The sequence below is a fragment of the Apis cerana genome, linkage group LG10, assembly GCF_029169275.1.
Source record: "Apis cerana isolate GH-2021 linkage group LG10, AcerK_1.0, whole genome shotgun sequence".
Lineage (NCBI taxonomy): Eukaryota > Metazoa > Arthropoda > Insecta > Hymenoptera > Apidae > Apis > Apis cerana.
In genome coordinates this window covers 8896576-8915386 of record NC_083861.1, presented here as the reverse complement: position 1 = coordinate 8915386, position 18811 = coordinate 8896576, and the positions used below count along the sequence as shown (strand labels likewise).

Genomic DNA, 18811 nt, shown 5'->3' with positions numbered 1-18811 from the left:
ACTTGATCGAAACATTGAACTTGAGATGAAGGGAAAAAACGCAGAGATAACGTGCTATTAACGGGCAATAATTAATAAACACGACAAGAGTCATCTCTAATTTTTTTCGATCGCTCGTAGGAAAGATAAGGCAACGGATGCAACGGGTGTATGTACGTACGTACATAGAATGGTCAGGCGTTAATGCCTGCCATCCATGAATTATCGATTCCGATTAACCCCGTTCACGGATTATCCCCATCTCGAAACCCCCTATTCCAAATATTCTCAGCCCTATTGTCATTGATACGTGTCAGTACGCTCGATAGCACGCCGATAGTGTGTACTCGCTGCGGTTAGTCAATGAGCCGAGCGCGTTTCCGTATGTGTTTCAATGAAAGTAACGGAAACTGTAATATAATTATGAAACGCGTAAATACGAGGCAGTTATAGAGGGCGCGCTCTTGAAAGTTTTGTTCGTTGTTCAAATATGATTGGAAACGTGGTGAGGAAACGTACCTGAGGTGCTCCAGGTGGAGTCTCGCCACATCTGGTGGTCGCCCAGGTGAAGTATCCCACCACCTTTTACACCCCCTTCGTCCTTGGAGCCGCCCTCGTCCACGCCCCAAAGCTTTTTTGCCGAGGGAGCGATCTGAAACAATATGAGAAAACGGGTCGTAAGTCCACGGGGTCAGTGAACACGTTTTCAAACGTGGCGCGTGCTGACACGAAACTCCCAAGAGCTTGGTGGTGCTTTGTGCAGTGAAAGATACGAATGCGAAACGATCGTATTAATTACACTAACGAACTACAGGGATCCGCTTAAAATTAGCATATATATTATCGTGTACAGCTGATCGACCGGCTTGATACACTGCACATGCACCCTTTTTTTTTTTTATTAATGGATTAAAAAAACGTGTGTATATACCTTTCGTTTCGAGAGGCCAGTCTTCCTTTGTACCTTTACATCTTTTTACGAAGATTATAATTTCCATTTTTTATTACAGCAGAGTGTACCAAAGATATGACAAGACTCTGTGCACTGTCAATAGTCAAAAATTGAGTTAGTTTTTTCTATCGGGAACTAGAAGTATCGATACCGGCTTCTCTCTCTCGACCGGCGAGTTGGCCGGAATCGCAAAGTTTGGCGCGAAAAAGTAAGTAATCCGGACGGAGAGGCAGGGAAAAGATTCGAATCGGAAACGGAGACGAGTCGTTATGTTCCGTCGTGACCTGAACTCTGCTGCACTGTTCCCGACCTCACCTAACTGGAGGTCAGTGACGTAACCAGGAGTAAGCGGTGGGGATGGAGGGAAGCATCGTCCGCAGATTGCGGGATCCTAGATGCAGGTATACTGCACGTGCGATGGTGACAGTGCAGCTCAAGAGTGCGGGCGTCTCGATGCATTTTCGTCCGCATCGTCACTCGCGCCCGGTCTACGGATCGTTAAATGAAAGTACCGAAGAGGGGAGTTTCGATTCAGCTCGAAGCTCGCCCCGTTTTCTTCTTTCACGTCCCTTCTTTTCATCCGGTAAACTATTCATCGTGAGACGTCAACCTCTCCACTCCTTCCAAATTTGTATAAACGTTCCAATCGAACGTTTCCCCTATTGCTGAATTCTTCGAGAATCGGTTTATCAACTCTCATACGTAATTATCATTTCGCATATATATATATATATATATATATTCATTTTTATCGGTGATTTAAATCGCGATATTTACAAGTACACGCGGTTTCACAAGTTTGGTGAATCGGTTCTCGGTGAATTCAATTCTGATATGCGTAGTTGGTAAAATGATATCAAGAGATCGAGTGTATACATACGCAACGCGTGGTATCGCAACATTACCGCATCGGCGATGCTTCCAAGCCAATGTTTCACACTTGCTCCGACAAATCGCGCGTTGCGCCAGATTATTTAACCGGTACATCAAGAAGACGCAACACGAGTCTTCTAGGTGTAACAACATGATTCATCGGCGTGACGTTGGAAAAAAGAAAAAAGGAAAAAGAGCGCGGGAATAAACGTGATTCGAGATTTCATGAAATTTCCAACGACGAAGCCGATGCGTTTCGGATATATATATATATATACACACGTACAAACACGCGATATTTATATTTTATTGATCAAGCAAACGATATCACGTACAATAGCATGTGCGTCATTCACCGAGTAGGTATACCAACTCGAATATACGCGAACCACGAAATATCAAACGATGCTGTTTATCGTCTGCGATGGATCGACAATCGCGTTAATTATATTTCCTGTCGTGAAAAAAAAAAAAATGTTAGCGTGTGTCCTTTGCAGCGAATTAATAGTTATCAATTTTCCGCGTGTATCGCCTCACATGTAAACCGCAGAAAAACAAAACGATAAAGAAACGTTTCACGCGTCACACGGCCAACGAAATATAGTCACGCGAGAAAACGTTCTCCATAAACCATAAAATTTCGAGTCCTGATTCTTAGCCAAGGCTCGTACGATTTTCACCTAGTTCAACAAATCGGCGGATAAAAGGAAACATAAAAAAAAAAAATCGAACGGGTCGTACGAGTTTAGAAACCGGTTAGAAATCCCACGGGAGAAAACGTGGAATAATCAAAGGAGTGTGCGAGTGAGGAAGGTTCGATACATGTCAAATTGGAAAGCGAATCTTCGTTTGCATCATCTTACGGAATAATTTTTTTTTTCCCCCCAACTTGTATTTCGTTCCATTCCATCGGTTCTCATTTTTACTCTCTCCCTCCCTCCCCCGTGCCCCCTCTCTCTGTGTGTAACAGCATTGATGTCATCGTTGCTGACCACAACGGTGGTTAAAGTGCTCTCCAAGAGGACTTGGCGTGCAATGTTCTCGTATGCATTCGTATGCATCGATGACGTTCGAACGCGTTCCCTGCTTAGTTAGTCGGGAACGTATTAAAGTTACGTCGCTGATTTCCCAGATTGCGCGACACGTGCCGTCATGCGATACGACCTCTTTCTTCAAAATACAGGGCGACGCAAAAGTGATGAAAAAAAAAAATTTGAAAGTCGTATAAAAATTGCCGCATCACTTCACACAGTGGAAAGTTTCTGCCGTTTCTTTTTTCTTCAATCGTCGAGACGTTGGATTACAATAATTTTCGCGACATTCTGAATAGAAATAGAAGTTTTTATACGAAGAGAACAACATCGAGCCACGAGTCTACGATACGTCGACGATTTCTATTGTTCTTTTCTGTCACGATGAATCCCGCGGTATTGCTAAAACCACAGCCAGATTCTCCTTAACGTACACGAAGGAGATGTGAATCAAAGCTATGGAATGAAAGGATGAACGGAGGATACGTCCAAAGGTTCGGTAAGGTAAGGCTAAGGGTAAGGCTCGGTCAACCGGGGGCGATACGCCGTGAGTATCGACCGCGTCGCCGGCCGGCAGAGACGCTTTTGCACGTTAAGCACGGCTATGGGGAGAAAGAGAAGGGAAGAGGTCGAAAAGCGAACGAACGAATAAGAGAAAACCCATCGTAAATTTTCCCGACCTCGAAAAGGGAATTTCGAAGAGGAAAGCTTCTTGATTCTATACTACGACAAGCTGTTCGGAATATTTTCTAAATGCATCCTAAACGCATTGGATGATAAACGAAGAATTACGTGGGTGATATGTATAAACAAACAAAAAAAAATGATAATTCCCGTTCGTTCGAAGTTCGTTTGTTGGCGGAGCGAAAACGGTAGCATTCCGTTCCCTGAAACCGGTCAGCGAAATCTTTTGCACGTTCAGCGAAGACAGAGAATAGAGGGAAAAAGAGAGGGAAACGAGGAAACGAAAGAGAAAAAAAAGATAAAACGATGTGCCGTCGTCGTTTCTCGTTCGTTAGACGAGAATGATATAATTCTATCCATTCGAACCGGCCAGCACCAGCAGCAGAAGCACTTTTGCACGTTAGCCGCAACTGCGTTGTAGGGAGGATCGGGGAGGCGAAAAACGAGGGTGAACAAGCGAGAGATCGAGACGAAGGGATATCGAACGAGAGAGAGAGAGAGAGAGAGAGTGAGTTAAAAAAGAAACAGAAAATGAGACGAGACGAAAGAATACTGGATCTCTCTTTCATTGAACAAAGCCAACGATAGCTGGGTATACCCCTAAGCTATACCCCACCATACGGCTACACAGCAAACCCCCACCATAGACGCAGCCAACTTCTCCCTACCCACCCCGCACACCCACGAGGTTCCCCCACCAGTAGAACGGCAGCGTGGATGTCGTCGCTAAACTGCCACGGGGCCACCGACCCCTCCCCAGGCCCCTCGGCCTCGGGTCACGGCCACTGTCCTCGCAGAGAATCAGCAGCACGAGGGAGGCGAACCCTGTTGTTCTCTCTCTTTCTTCATCTTTCCTTCGACCTCCTCTCTACCCCTTTCCGACTCTTTCACCGATGGTTTATGCGTATGCGTGCGCCTGCGTGAGCTAAATGCGTGCGCAGTAAACACATATTAGGGACGCGTGATAGGGGTGGTTTTTTCTTATTTTGACTTGGTTTTTGAATATGAATTCAACGATGATGCGAAATTTGGAAATTAGTACTATACTTTTATCATTATCATATGGATTATCATCATGGAATCATTTCTAATCGAGAAAACAAAAATACGTTGAAACCAAGTTTTTAAAGGGATATGTTTGAAGATGCTCGTAAAAATGTTATGTAAATAATTTTAATACGTAATCATAGAAAAATAGAAAACAAAATAGGTAAATCGATGTTTTGACATTATGATATGAATTAACGCAATTCTGATTATGCGAGATGATATGTGAAAATAAATTTCTCCTACTTTTTCTGCTCTTCTCGATGACGAATCTGCAAGCGTAACCGATGCGTTTAGGTTCAACGACATGCGCGTCACGTCACTACAAGTCACGACGCGATACGTCACTTTACGGCATAAACGATAGAATATTATGCGAAGAGGTAAGCGACGCGTTCGTATGACTGAGAAAAAAAACGTTACAAAATTTGTGCTCATTATTGATCAAATCATACCCTCCTTCTATATACAAATTTACGCATCACGGTTCTCTACACTCTTAATGTGATAATGAAGAGTAACAATAGATTTCTATTCAAATCAATTTAGAAGAGAAAATGATTTAAATTTCAAAATTTAAATTTACAAAGATTTCATGCAGATCTACATTTGATTTAAGCTTTAAGTTCTCTATCAAGTGAAAATACACAATTAGAAAAACGAATTATATGATACGAAATGATTACATCGACTATCAGTATAAAAATTAGCTTGATATACATATTGTATTTAAATTATATCTATTACATATTTAAAATCAAAAAATATTTAAAGCAATTTTCGTTTTTGGTTAAATATATAAAATAATTAACATTTTCATAATTTAATGTTCATAAATAATCTTTCATTAGAATGTGAACTTTTCTGAATTTAAATAAGAAGGAATAGAAATACCATTGAAATTGAAACAATAGGTATACGCAACACTGTTCCTTTATACGTTACTTCTGAATAATAACAAGTAAGTTGCTTCGCTCTAAATCTCCAATCAGGAACAAATTATCGATTATCGATGACGCTTTGAATAAGTTCACTGACATATAAGCTGATGTCAATAAACATTTCTCTTAACTATTATTCGATTACGGGCATTCTCATTTAATCTATGTTAATTTCGAAAAAAACCGATTATCCTCTGATACTTTCTTTGTATACTGCAGGATATTTCTTACGATGATGACGTCATTTAAGAAATCGGAAACTGGTTTCACTCTTCTTTTATCGCGAATAGAATACGATAATGCACGCGTGTAGGAGTAGTTTCTTATACCAGTCCTGTCTTTACCGGTCAACGTAGTCAACCATGATGTTGGCCGTAATTCAAGTCCGAATATTTCATTGGCGGTTGTTTACTTTTTCCGAGAATTTCTACCATTCACGAGGAAATATTGAGTTTACATGAGAATCTCCAAGCGCCAGTCAGTTCAAAAAAAGAATTTTCATAAAAAATTGTGATCTATCGGCAAAGATAAAACGAAGAATTCTTATCTTCTGATCTATGTTTTTTTAAATTGATTTCTTCTATAAGATTACTTTTTTTTTTTATGAAACGTTAACATGTCACAGATAAGAAACACGGATGAAATATAATTGAAGAGCGTCATTGATCTTGTGTAACGATATCGTAGAAAAATTTGCGAATCGTGGGCGTTACTGCATAACTATTCGTAAGCATCTGTTACCGTCGCTCGAGGAGAAGAGAAAGTTCGTTGCAATAAGGTGACAATCCGATATTTTTATCTTGTAACATTATATGTAATATTTTATGGTGAGTACATCCGTAATCGGCGAGGATTACACTTCCAACTTTCTTTGGAACATGTTACATTGTAAAACATATCAACTATAAATTTTTATGACACTTTTAATTCCCAAATTATATTCAAATTTTGTCTACGATCGAAAATCAACAATACTAATAACGAAGTAATTGAAAACATTTTGTAATAGGTAAGTCAACCCTGAACCTCGAAACAACTAGAAAAGATAGAATGACTCACGCAAATCAATATCCCTCCAGGCATATTTACCGTTTATATCCAAGAAAAGCAAGGTATAGTACATTTGATTTGCGGATAAATGTATTTATCTTTTACAATTTTATCAATACAGCATCGTTAATGCACACGTTTCGAAGGGAGCTCGTTGAAATTGGCATCTCAGTCGGTAAGTCAAATAAAAACATTCGACGCAACTGGAATGAAACGTTCCAATCATAAAATTCGTAAAAAGAAATGCTGATAAGAATATTTTATTGTGACATAAAGTAAAAAATAATTATGAAATTATCTATACTAGTTAATGAAATAGATCATTATATTCATAGATCTTAAAATTACAAGACAAAAATCATTAAAAAAGTCTTTATTTACAAATTGCAAATCATAAATGATATATGAATTATATATTCAATAAAAATTTTCATTGAGTTTTTCGGCACACGCACTGTTCACATGTATTACGACCGTTCAGAAAGAACCCTGACAGTGTTTCAATCGATTAGGTGCACCCAAAGGGGGAACCACAAGCAAGGGGAAACATGCAAAATATAAAGCCATATAAATTTAAATGGCACTCGTCCAAACAACATGAAGAAAAGAAGAACAAGAAGAAAGTAACAATAGACAAAAACGTAATATTTATAAAATAAACAAAATGAAGAAATTGATTGATTATTAGATCAAACAAATTAAAATTCCAGATAACAAAATGCGTTTTTATATTATACAATACAATCCCATCAAGAGTTCGTGCGAGTACATTAACCTAAAACAAGGCGAACACTCCCGTACCTGCTTTACTTGTTTACATATAAAAGACAGAGAATACAAGGAAAGAAAGAGAAAAAGGGAGAACAGAACTATGACCATTTTACTATAGATAGACGTAAACAATGAAGAAATGGTTGGAGGAGCAAGGACTTAACTTGGATATATTTTTTCTATGGTTAAAATGTGTTACTATAGATCAAATTTACAGTTATCGTAAAATTGAAAAAATTTTTCCACTCTTTTGTAACAAGAAAGCCTATTCTCACTAAAATTCTTAAATTATTTATTCATATTTTGTAACAAATTTCGTTTAAAATTCAAACATTTAATTCCGATTAAAAAATATATGATTTGAAAATCATCTTTCTATCATTAAGGTACAAGGCAATGCTAATGGATTCGTTGTTATATTACAAGGTTAAGCGAGTTCGGAGACCTGATTGGCTGAATAACTATCGAATACCTTCATGTGAGAACATATTCATACGAATATTCTCCTCACGATTCAGATAATCTATTCTTTTCTATATCTAATAATAGAAATAACTTCAAGTGAATAGTTTCAAAAAGTTATATGTACCATGATTATTATACAATAAAGTACGCGTCTATTACAATTATTATAGTAAACAAATCAATACAAAATTTAATATTAATACAATTTAATATTGCAATATGCAAAATTGCTTTTCTAATACATATTATTATATATTACATATTATTAAATCAGACTGTTAATTTTTTCATTTTAAATAGAACTATCGATTTAAATAGCAATGTTGTTTACAAGTTATAAGTAGTAAATAAGTCTAAAATAAAATATTTTACTATGAAACAATATTGATAAGATATATAATAATAAGATTAAAAATTGATTATGGAAATAATTAAAACTATTTTTTTTTTAAGAATTGAATATAAATTTAAGATTACCTTAAAATTCAGCATATTATATAAAAATATTCGAATGTTTAGTACTATAAAAAAATAGTAATAGTTAATGCAATTATTGCACAAATAACAATGGAAATATAATTTTATTAACATTCAATAAAAGAATATTTTGAATCTGTCGAAAAACGAACAAAATGTATTCAATATTCACATATTATACTATTTTACTATTATAATATAAAATACAGTGAAAAAGATCATAATTTTTTAATATTATTAATTGAATTATTTAAAAAAAAACGAAAAAAACAACGCCAATAAGAAAGATGCGAAATAAAAATACACCGTTACACACTAATCGTTATATTCATTATATATGAAATAATTAGAAAGTTATAAAATATCATGGTGTAGAAACACAAATTTATCAATATTTTGTGTCATTTATTATTTACGTATTTTATGTAAATTAGAATACACGAGTAACATCAATGATTTCTACGAGCGAATCGAGTTGTCCCCCTCCTGAAACTTCGTCCCCTATAAACATGGAGGTTTCCATTGTAGAATAAAAATCTTTGGAACAAACCTAACCTATAAATTCGCAATGTTCGGAACTTTTATTGCGTCGAAGAAAAAAGAAACGTTACTTTGAAAAAAAAAAGGTTAAATTGAACGAAAATAAATACCATATCGGCCCCCAAATCCTTCATGTCGCAGTAAAGGAAAAGATCCCCCGGTGGTTTCATCCAGTCGCCTGTACTCGTGCCTGCTCCCTGGCCGTACCCTACACCGAAACTCTCCACCGTCTCCAAGGTACCCTCGGCACGGCGCGTCACCTTCGAGAGATTCACCGTTAACCCCGTGATACACCAACAACGCGAACGAAAAATTGAACACACACTCTTTAGCACGCACTATCCAGTAAACGAGGCTATTTTGGAGCAGATTCGTAGAATTTCGATGATGTGTTGTTGAAAAATTAGTGAATCGTACGTCAACGGCGGCGTCGGGGCGCGGACGCCGATTCAGCCGGCACTGAATACACACCACTCCTGGTTGTTTTCACGTTCGTTTTTCCTCTCTAAACAGGCAGACCTCTTGTAAACGGAGCACACCACACCGCAGGCCGAACAATACAAATCGCGGCACCACAGACGGGAGTGTGAGAGAGAAAGAAAAGCGTTCGGCCGCCTGTCAAACAGTTCGACACCTCGGGTGCCTCGATGCTGCCACTGCTACCTATGCTCCTCTCTTCTTCCTCGTCCTCTTCCTCCTCCACCTCCTCCACCGCCGCCGCCGCCGCCGCCGCCGCCGTCACCTCCTCCACCTCCTTTCTCCTCTCGCGCACTTTGCACACTCACTCCGCGAATTCGCGTTTATTTACAGGGGGAGTAAGTCAATTATATGTTCTTGCCTAAATTCACGTCCGTCCTGACATATCGTGAGATGCGTCGTTATCGGGCGTTAAAATAACGCTCGGCGTCACGATGCTCTTACTTGTCTCTCCTCGAATTTTCGTTAACCGGCCTCTCTCTTCGATAGAGACTGCCCTCTTAACCGAAACAAAGAACGACGCTCGAACGGAGTGCCCTCTACCGAGTATTTTGACAATTATATTCCGTTTTGCGAATGCTACTAACCAATCATCGTTCTTCTCATTTTGCACGACCTCTCACGACACCAGATGAAAATTTGATTTTAGTTAAAGTAAATTTACCTGGCCTGACTAAATATTAACGTCATGAATGAAGGACAATTGTATCTCAAATGTAATGTGTATTGTTAAATTTTCAAAAATTGTCTACATACAATATAATATAATTTTGATGATATATATATTTTTTTATGATGTATAAATTATTCTCCAAAATATAATATTAAAATTAAACATTAAAAATTAAAAACATTTATGTTAAAATATAAAAAAATTTCTCTATTCTTTATGAATATTCTCTACAAATATTCTCTACAAATATTGATATTCAAAAGAACTATATCTATTAAAAAAAATAAATTTTTATGCAATTTAATTATTTATATTTTCGCAAAACAATTACGAAAATAAATTTCAATAAAAAAACAATAAACAAAGTAAAAAATGAACTTTGTATAAAGGACTAATTAAAGCAAAATTTGTAAAATATATAAAATATAAAATATTGTAAAGGAACATTTCATATTTAAAATAAACAAATATTAAAAAAATGCAGTCATATTTTCTTGAAAAATTATAAAATAAATAGAAGCACTTATACTTCCTTTTAATAATAAATTTGCTTTTTTTTAAATAAATAAATTTTTCCATTTCAATTCATTTTCAAACAATTAAAAGTTATTGCTTGTTATTGTTAAATTTTGATCCTTACATTATTTTTCGAGAAAATTATCACATAATAAACATTTTTAACTATTAATTATTATCATCATTCTCAATAATATATACTATACTTAATATATTTAATTTTAGTTTAAGTTTAGTTTTTTCTACTTATATAAATAATAATTAGAATAAAATTTACAATGAATTATTTCGATCGAAAAATAATGCATAACTATATAGAAGAAGAATTATATAGAATTATAAATTAGTAAATAATGTTTCAAATATCTTTAAATTATTAAATATATTTTCTTATCAAAACATATTAAATATATCTCGAATAATTTATATTTTTAAGAAGTACAAAATTATTTTGTTTTATTATTTAAAATTTTGAAATCTCTTTATATATAAAAAATACATTTTCTTTATGCATTTCAAATGAAAATTTTTTAATGTTAATATTTAATAAAATATTAAGATGTATAATAAAAAAAGATTATGAATAATATATTTAGATTATGTTATTATATATTATGATAATTATGTTATTATATTATATTATGAATAATATATTATATATATATATATATATATACACACATTTAAAATGAAATTTTTTTTATATTAATAATATAAAAAAAAATTTAATAATATTTAATAATATTTTAAGATATATAATAAAAACAGATTATAAATAATATATTAAGATTTTATATATTATTTAAATTTTATTTAAAACTATATAGCGGGAAAATAATTATCAAAAGAAGTAAAAAAATTATATATTTCAATGCATTGTATATATTATATATATAATATAATAATATATATATAATATATTATATATATTAATAATATATATATATATATATATATATATATATATATATATATATATATATATAATTATATATAATATACATATATTTATATACGTTATATATATTTCTATATATATTGTTTAATTTATTAATAATTTAATAAAAATAATTTATTCATTTAAAAAAAATATTAGAATTCAACAGATTCATTTTCAACTCTATCTATAATTTTTTATTATTATTAAAATTATTAAAGTATTAAAATGATTCATAAGAAAATGCTTACCTGGCCATTCCTGAATTGTTGCTGTTGTTGTTGTTGTTGATGATGAAAGAGAGCAACTTGTTGTTGTGCTGTCATTTGATTATTAAGATAAACTAAATGTTCTGTTCCTGGTGCTCCACTCTGTCCAACATAAAAAATTTAATTATTAATTTCCAAATTCCAAAATAAAAAAATAAAATTTGTTCTATTAATAATAATATTAAGAAATATGTAACTTACTTTAAGTTGCATTGGATGGATTTCATAAGGTAGATGAACATTATTCATAGTTTGTAGACCTAATTGTTGAGGTTGATTCTGTTGTGGTACACTCAGTTTAGTAATGGGATATTTCCATTTTTCTGGATTCTAGAAATTATTTAAACAATCAAAAAGATAAATACATATTTATATATAAAATTATTTATTTATTGTCTACTAATCTTTCAAAGTATTGAAATACTTTGATAATTTTTAATAATTTAACAATTTTTTTAAACAATTGTGTATATGTGTTATTTACATATAATATATTTTGATTTTAAATGTTTAATTTACTTACATTATCAATAATAGCATCATCTGCAAGAGCCCAAGCACGGGGTGCTTGTTTCGTTTGAAATGTTGAAGATTGAGCATTAAATTCTGCTTCTGTTGGTCGTTGAAATACATAACCCACCATAGCATCATCTTGAGTTCTGTTCACGCCTATTTGATGCGTTTGACCAGGTTGTATACGCATACTGTCACCACCAGCCATTACTTGACCACATTGCTCTGCATCCTGTTAATAAAAAATTATTTCCATTTTCTTCATTATTATTATCATATTTATATTATCATATTTATATTAAATTGATATTTACATAATTGCTTAATAGTAATTTTTATATATAAATAGATTTTAATTAACACATTCTTTTGAATAATATATAATACTCCAAAAGATTATAATTATTATTTATTAGTTTATGTACAAATCAGAAGTATAGAAGTATTATAATAAATTATAATAAATAGAGTATTAAAGTAAAATCATTCTATCTTTCGTTATAAAAATATTAAAAATTAATCCATATAATCCATATAAAATAAAATATATTATTGTTTAATTTATTATGATATATATATATATATATATATATATATATATATATATATATATATATATGTATATTTAATTAAAAAATAATAGAAACAAAAAATTTTTTTGATATTAAAATATATGTAATCAAATTATTAAATTTATACAATATAAAGAAATTATTAGAATATGCAAGATTATTTCTTATTTCACTAGAGTATCTAAATTGATTAATACAACCAAAACATCTTCATTTCTATAGAACAATCTGCCATGATGGATCAAACAAAGCATAAGCATATGCAATACTCATGCATATGTACAATAAAAAATATTTTTCCTACCTTTCAACAACAGAATAAAAATTCTTGTATAACTAATGATATAATAAATAAAAATGAAATAAATATAATAATCAATTTTTAAATTATCATATAAAATGAAATATTTTACAAAACATAAAATGATATTATAAAAAAACAAAATGATAGGTTATGACATTTTTGATTGACGAATAAAACATTGTTATTATATTAAAATGGTTTACGACATATATTAATTATATGATAGAAAAATACAAAAAAAAATTAAAATAGGTGCATACCGTAGGTATATGTCCATTTGCGGAAGGGTGGTGTAATTGCATAGAAGGTGCCGGTTCACCCGCAGCACCAGCGCTACTCGCACCGAGCCACTTCATCGTTCTGTCAATTTGTAGCACTGCTTCAGGCTCGACGAACAATGATCAAACAGATAAGAGGTACCCTCACTCTGTGAAGGTTAGCTCACTCAGAACCGGCGTCTGGAGCTGAAGGTAGAATCATCCGCTATGTCTGTTCTGCGAGCATGTTCTACGTGTAATTCTTAACAATGTGATATCTTCATTATTTTCACAACGATGAGAAAGATGATGATAATGAGAATAGTCACCAGAGAATCGTATTTATGAAGCTACGATTGAACGCCAGACAGTACAGCAATGGCAGCTGAGACAACGGTGCTGCCGGAATTTTGACAACACTGTCGGACACGGAAAACAAGAACACAAAGAGAATTGTCGAATGGACGTAACTTAGACTATACGACTTCTCGAGTTTTATTAAACGGCACAACCGCTTCTGCGACGGATGAACGAAACTGAAGGGATGCCGGAGAAAAAAAGTGAAACATGCAAAAAACGACAACTGCTTGTTCATCAACGGGCGAGAGGGAATTAGGGGTAGGAAAGTAGAGGGGAGGAAGCGAAAGATTCACAAAATTATATTCTTTGTATTGTCGTTAATACTACAAATTCTTTTCCCCAAACCAATAGCAAGTACAATAATGATAATGTTCTTTTTTCGATTTATGTACGTACAAGTTTCACGTCTAACTATGATGACTATACTCACGATCAATTGACAAATAACTTTCGTTTCTTTTTATACTATTTAATCTTTTTACGATTATTATATACGATTCGCTTTTTCACACATGCATCCCGTAAAACTAAAGCTTAAAATACACTATTCACAAGTATGTACATCGAAGTACAGGCACACAATGTGCGTCCACCGGCATACGCGTGTTTCGCGCGCAAGGATGCTGCGCGATTTTCGGAAGGGATTCAGAAGATAGGAGGGGAGGGGAGGATAAAGAACCAACCCGCGTTTAGAAATACTGCGACACGATATAACCCAATACGTTATTTCTGTCAATTTTATGCTTTTCCTACCCGTTACTTTTTGATTTAATTTTTGCTTTCACCTTAATAATCAATTTGTTAATAACTTTAAAATAACATTTAAACAAAAGTTTGTGGACTTTGTTTGGCGTTAATCGTCCATTCACATTTACACAATGCCGTACTTAAAATGTCAAGATTTTAGGTTAACTATAAAATTATGCATGAAATAAATAGATTGCAGTGTTTCATACTAAAATTAAACGTATCATTTTTACCGCCATCTAACATAACATTCTCATTTTAAACTTATTTCATTACTAAGTTATTTACATTTGTAATATTTTGTCATAATTTTTCAAATATTTTATATCATTAATTTTTTAAATCACAATACAATTATCTTTTGAAAATAATGTGAAAATATATATAAAATATTATTAACAGTAAATTTTGTATTATTCTATTATTTTATAAAAATAATTTATTAAATGAGAAAATAACTATAATATTAATTTTATTCATGAGAATTATATTCTAATATATATATTCTAATATTGTAAAATCTAGCTATTGGTTAAAATTCTTGATTCTATTTCAGTGCAAACTCCTCATAATATATATAGATTATAACTCATACTACTGAAGCTTGCCATATGAAACAGTGTTTAATGACTGTAGCCGTATATGAAAGCAAATTTGATCTAAAAAATTTGTTCCTATGATTACTTTGATAATGACAAATGTTTCTTATTCCATGTTTCAAATATTTTTATAAAGATGTGAAAGCATTCGGTAAGATTGATTTTTATTTAATTCGTTAATATTATTTATTTTATTACGTTAATATTAATTTTTAACTTTATATAATATTTTTTATACTATATTATTTCATTTCTTGTTTAACTTCAATTTATTGTATGTTATAATTATATGTACATAATTTTTTATTAAAGTAACTTTATTAAAAATAATTTGCATTGTTATGAAGTTATATTTATAATATCTATTTTTTATATATTTTATTTATTATATTTAATTGCTTAATAAAAGAGTTTAAGTAAATATTTTATATATTACAGAATATTATATTACAATATAAATATTTTATTTTTGTTATATAACAATTGCTATATCATAAAATTTTTCATTAAAGGAATGATAATTTTATATTTATAGATGACGTAATGCAATTGATTAAATATCATAATTCTATTATTACAATATAAAATGGCAACATTTTGGTCAGGAAGACCTGGTTGGTTAGGAAAAGTAGGATTAGCATTATTAGCTACATGGCTTTTGATATTAATAATATCAGTATCACATATCTTTAAAACTAATAATTTATCATCTAATAATGAAAGTCCTACGAATAAAGAAAATGCTCAACGTTTAGCCCAAATGGTTAATGATTTTGAAATTCTTAAAAGACAAAATGAAGCATTAAAAAATATAGTTTTAGGGTAAGTTTATAATAAAAATTATAAAAATAGACAGATTTATTTGAAGTTTAAAACAAAGAGCATTGTGATCTTTTGGTTGTACAGGATAACATAATTTCCAGAGAAAGATCAAAGTCTATTCAAGGAGATCATTTAGGTTCAATACAAGAAAAACTTGAAAAAGTTTCTATTTATGAAGATTTATTGGATCATCAAGATAATGTAAAGCATGGTATTCCTTCTTCTGAATATGAAGAATTAAGACGAAGAATAAGAAATAATGTTCAAGAGATGTGGTAAATATAATGTTTAAAATATATATTATCATTTTATATAAAAAAAAATAAGAATATTATATATAATACAATGTTTTAAATAGGTATTATATTAATGCAGAATTAAGTAAATTTAGAAAAGGTATTGATAAACTTAATTATGATCAAAGAGAAAAAAGAATACAAGATACATTAAAAAATACTTGGGATCATAAAAAATCTCTTACAATAGACATTGATAGATTAACAAAAGCAGATGGTTATGATGAATGGCGTAAAAAGGAAGCAAAAGAATTATCCGATCTTGTACAAAGAAGATTCAAATATTTACAAAATCCTAGTGATTGTAATAAAGCAAGAAAATTGATTTGCAGTTTAAATAAAGGTTGTGGATTTGGTTGTCAGGTAAATGATATATATATATATGGTATATATATAAAACATTACGAATAAATTAATTATATATTTTAGATTCATCATATTACATATTGTTTTTTGGTTGCTTATGGCACAGAAAGAACTTTAATAATTAGATCTAAAGGTTGGAGGTATCATAAAGATGGTTGGGAATCAGTTTTTAAACCACTTAGTGATACATGTGTATCTACAAATGGAGCATCACATGCTAATTGGCCTGGTGATTCTTCTAAACAAGTCATCTCCTTGCCAATTGTAGATAATGTTTATCCAAAACCAAGATATCAACCACCAAGTGTACCAGCTGATTTAGCATCAAGATTAGAGAAACTTCATGGTCATCCTCTAGTATGGTGGGTAGGTCAAGTTTTGAAATATTTAATGCGACCTCAAGAACATGTAAAAAAAACATTAGATGATGCCAAAGAAAGGCTTGGTTTCAAAAAACCTATTGTTGGAATTCATGTACGCAGAACTGATAAAGTTGGTACTGAAGCTGCTTATCACGATATAGATGAATATATGATTAAAGTCGATCAATATTTTGATGAACTTGAAACGAAACCAGAAGTGAAAAGAGTTTTTTTAGCAAGCGATGATCCGAAAGTAATTACAACAGCGAGAAATCGTTATTCTAATTATGAGATAATAGCAGATCCAGAAATAGCAGAAACAGCTTCAGTTGCAAAGCGATATTCAGATTCTTCTTTACAAGGAATAATTATTGATATACATCTTTTATCCGAATGTGATTATTTAGTGTGTACATTCAGTTCTCAAGTATGCCGCGTAGCATATGAATTAATGCAAACGTATTATCCGGATGCTTATAATCGTTTTGCATCATTGGATGATATTTACTATTATGGAGGTCAAAATTCACATCCTCATCAAGTTATTTTAGATCATAAACCAAGAAAAGATGGTGAAATCGAATTAAAAATAGGAGATTTAATTGAAGTTCTTGGAAATCATTGGGATGGTTATTCTAAAGGATATAATATTAGAACTAGTATGACGGGATTATTTCCTAGCTTTAAAGTTAAAAATCCAGTAGATGCTGTAGATTTTCCAAAATATTCAAACGTCCCTTTGAGAGAAAATAAAAATGAATAAAAATATACTTTAAATTTGTAGTGATCTTGAAAACATTCAGATTGCTCGAAAAAGAAATAACTTGCCTTCATATTTCAATTGTTAAAAACAGTAAAAACTTCATAACACGTATATATATATTTTACTACTAGCAAGTGACAAATTTAATTCTCATAAATTATTATGAATCGTGAGACAAAAAGCGAGTTATTCTATTATTGCCTATATGCACATACATATGTGTATGTTGAATTTTAAGAAGACCGTATATAAATATTCGTAAAAAATATTATAGAAAATTTTGAATAAGTTTACGATCTTCTTACAAATTAAACTAATAACATAAACATTTAAAAACATTAAAAATGCAAAGCGATATAATTATAAAAATTTTTATATATTTTGATTGAAGTTAAAAATTTTAATCGTTATTTTAATAAGAGATTTTATTAGAATGTGACTGTATTAACGTATTAAATTGCGAATCTTTAGCAAACTGAATGTATGTTTTTTACCTAATGCATTTATATAAAAGGTATAAAATAGATTCAATTGATATGCAATATAGACAAAAGTTATTTGTGCCAATGCACTTGATTCTTGAAGTATTATTTATAATGACAAGCCAATATTTAAATAAAATCTATATAATATATCAATTTTTATAATATATGAACAAAATGTTTACATTATTATTTAATCTCACATTTTTTTAATAAGGGCTTGCATTATTGTTCATTATAACGTACAATTTGTACATAAAATATGCAATACAAATTACGTATATGTAATTTTTTGATAATACTAGAGCTTATACAAAATAAAACGCATAACAAATATTGCATAAATTACATATGATAAGCCTGAAATGCATAGACATCGAGCTGGGCTTGAGGCCTATCTTATATATATAATTAAGGATGTTTCTTGTATACATATTGTAATATATTTTATACTGTACCAAACAAATGAGAATTGTTATTATATTATAAAATCTGAGTTTGGTTTTTAATAAATATTTAATTCATGAATTTTGTAATTTCTTTTTTTATTTTCATTTTAAGATTAAAAAAAAATGTGAATATTTGTAGATTTTAATATGAATTTCAATATCAAAATATATCATTATGAATTGATAACATAATTTATTTTATAGTTTTAAAAATTTATATTTTAATTTTTTTTTAAT

At 31.3% G+C, this 18811-nt stretch overlaps 2 protein-coding genes across 7 annotated transcripts in view; one reads left to right on the top strand and one right to left on the bottom strand.

Annotated features, from left to right (window-relative positions):
* LOC107999505 (pumilio homolog 2) overlaps nucleotides 1–13798 on the bottom strand; it is a 62879-nt gene extending 49081 nt beyond the window's left edge. The window contains exons 1-7 of one of the 6 annotated variants that reach the window (XM_062080141.1): nucleotides 13658–13798; nucleotides 13332–13578; nucleotides 12206–12427; nucleotides 11884–12012; nucleotides 11665–11784; nucleotides 8921–9070; nucleotides 499–631 (exon numbers count right to left, since the gene is read on the bottom strand). In XM_062080141.1, the coding sequence (XP_061936125.1) occupies nucleotides 499–631; nucleotides 8921–9070; nucleotides 11665–11784; nucleotides 11884–12012; nucleotides 12206–12427; nucleotides 13332–13427 (850 nt within the window). In that variant the 5' untranslated portion in view covers nucleotides 13428–13578; nucleotides 13658–13798. Of the gene's footprint in view, nucleotides 1–498; nucleotides 632–8920; nucleotides 9071–11664; nucleotides 11785–11883; nucleotides 12013–12205; nucleotides 12428–13331; nucleotides 13591–13657 lie in introns of those variants that run through there. The other 5 variants (XM_028667521.2, XM_062080140.1, XM_017059390.3 and 2 more) reach the window with 5 other exon arrangements.
* Nucleotides 13799–14454: 656 nt separating this feature from the next.
* Nucleotides 14455–18653, top strand: LOC107999553 (alpha-(1,6)-fucosyltransferase). The gene is made up of 6 exons (XM_017059478.3): nucleotides 14455–14595; nucleotides 14992–15185; nucleotides 15570–15856; nucleotides 15958–16131; nucleotides 16215–16515; nucleotides 16582–18653. The coding sequence occupies exons 3-6, from the start codon at nucleotides 15621–15623 to the stop codon at nucleotides 17641–17643; spliced, it is 1773 nt and encodes a 590-aa protein (XP_016914967.1). The 5' UTR covers nucleotides 14455–14595; nucleotides 14992–15185; nucleotides 15570–15620; the 3' UTR covers nucleotides 17644–18653.
* The last annotated feature ends 158 nt before the right edge of the window (nucleotides 18654–18811 follow it).

Bases quoted from the DNA above. Each gene is read 5' to 3' on its own strand.
- LOC107999553 (XM_017059478.3), top strand. From the start codon at position 15,621: ATGGCAACATTTTGGTCAGGAAGACCTGGTTGGTTAGGAAAAGTAGGA. The intron at 15,857-15,957 runs GTAAGTTTATAA...CATAATTTCCAG, and splicing joins TTAAAAAATATAGTTTTAGG to AGAAAGATCAAAGTCTATTC. The intron at 16,132-16,214 runs GTAAATATAATG...TGTTTTAAATAG, and splicing joins AATAATGTTCAAGAGATGTG to GTATTATATTAATGCAGAAT.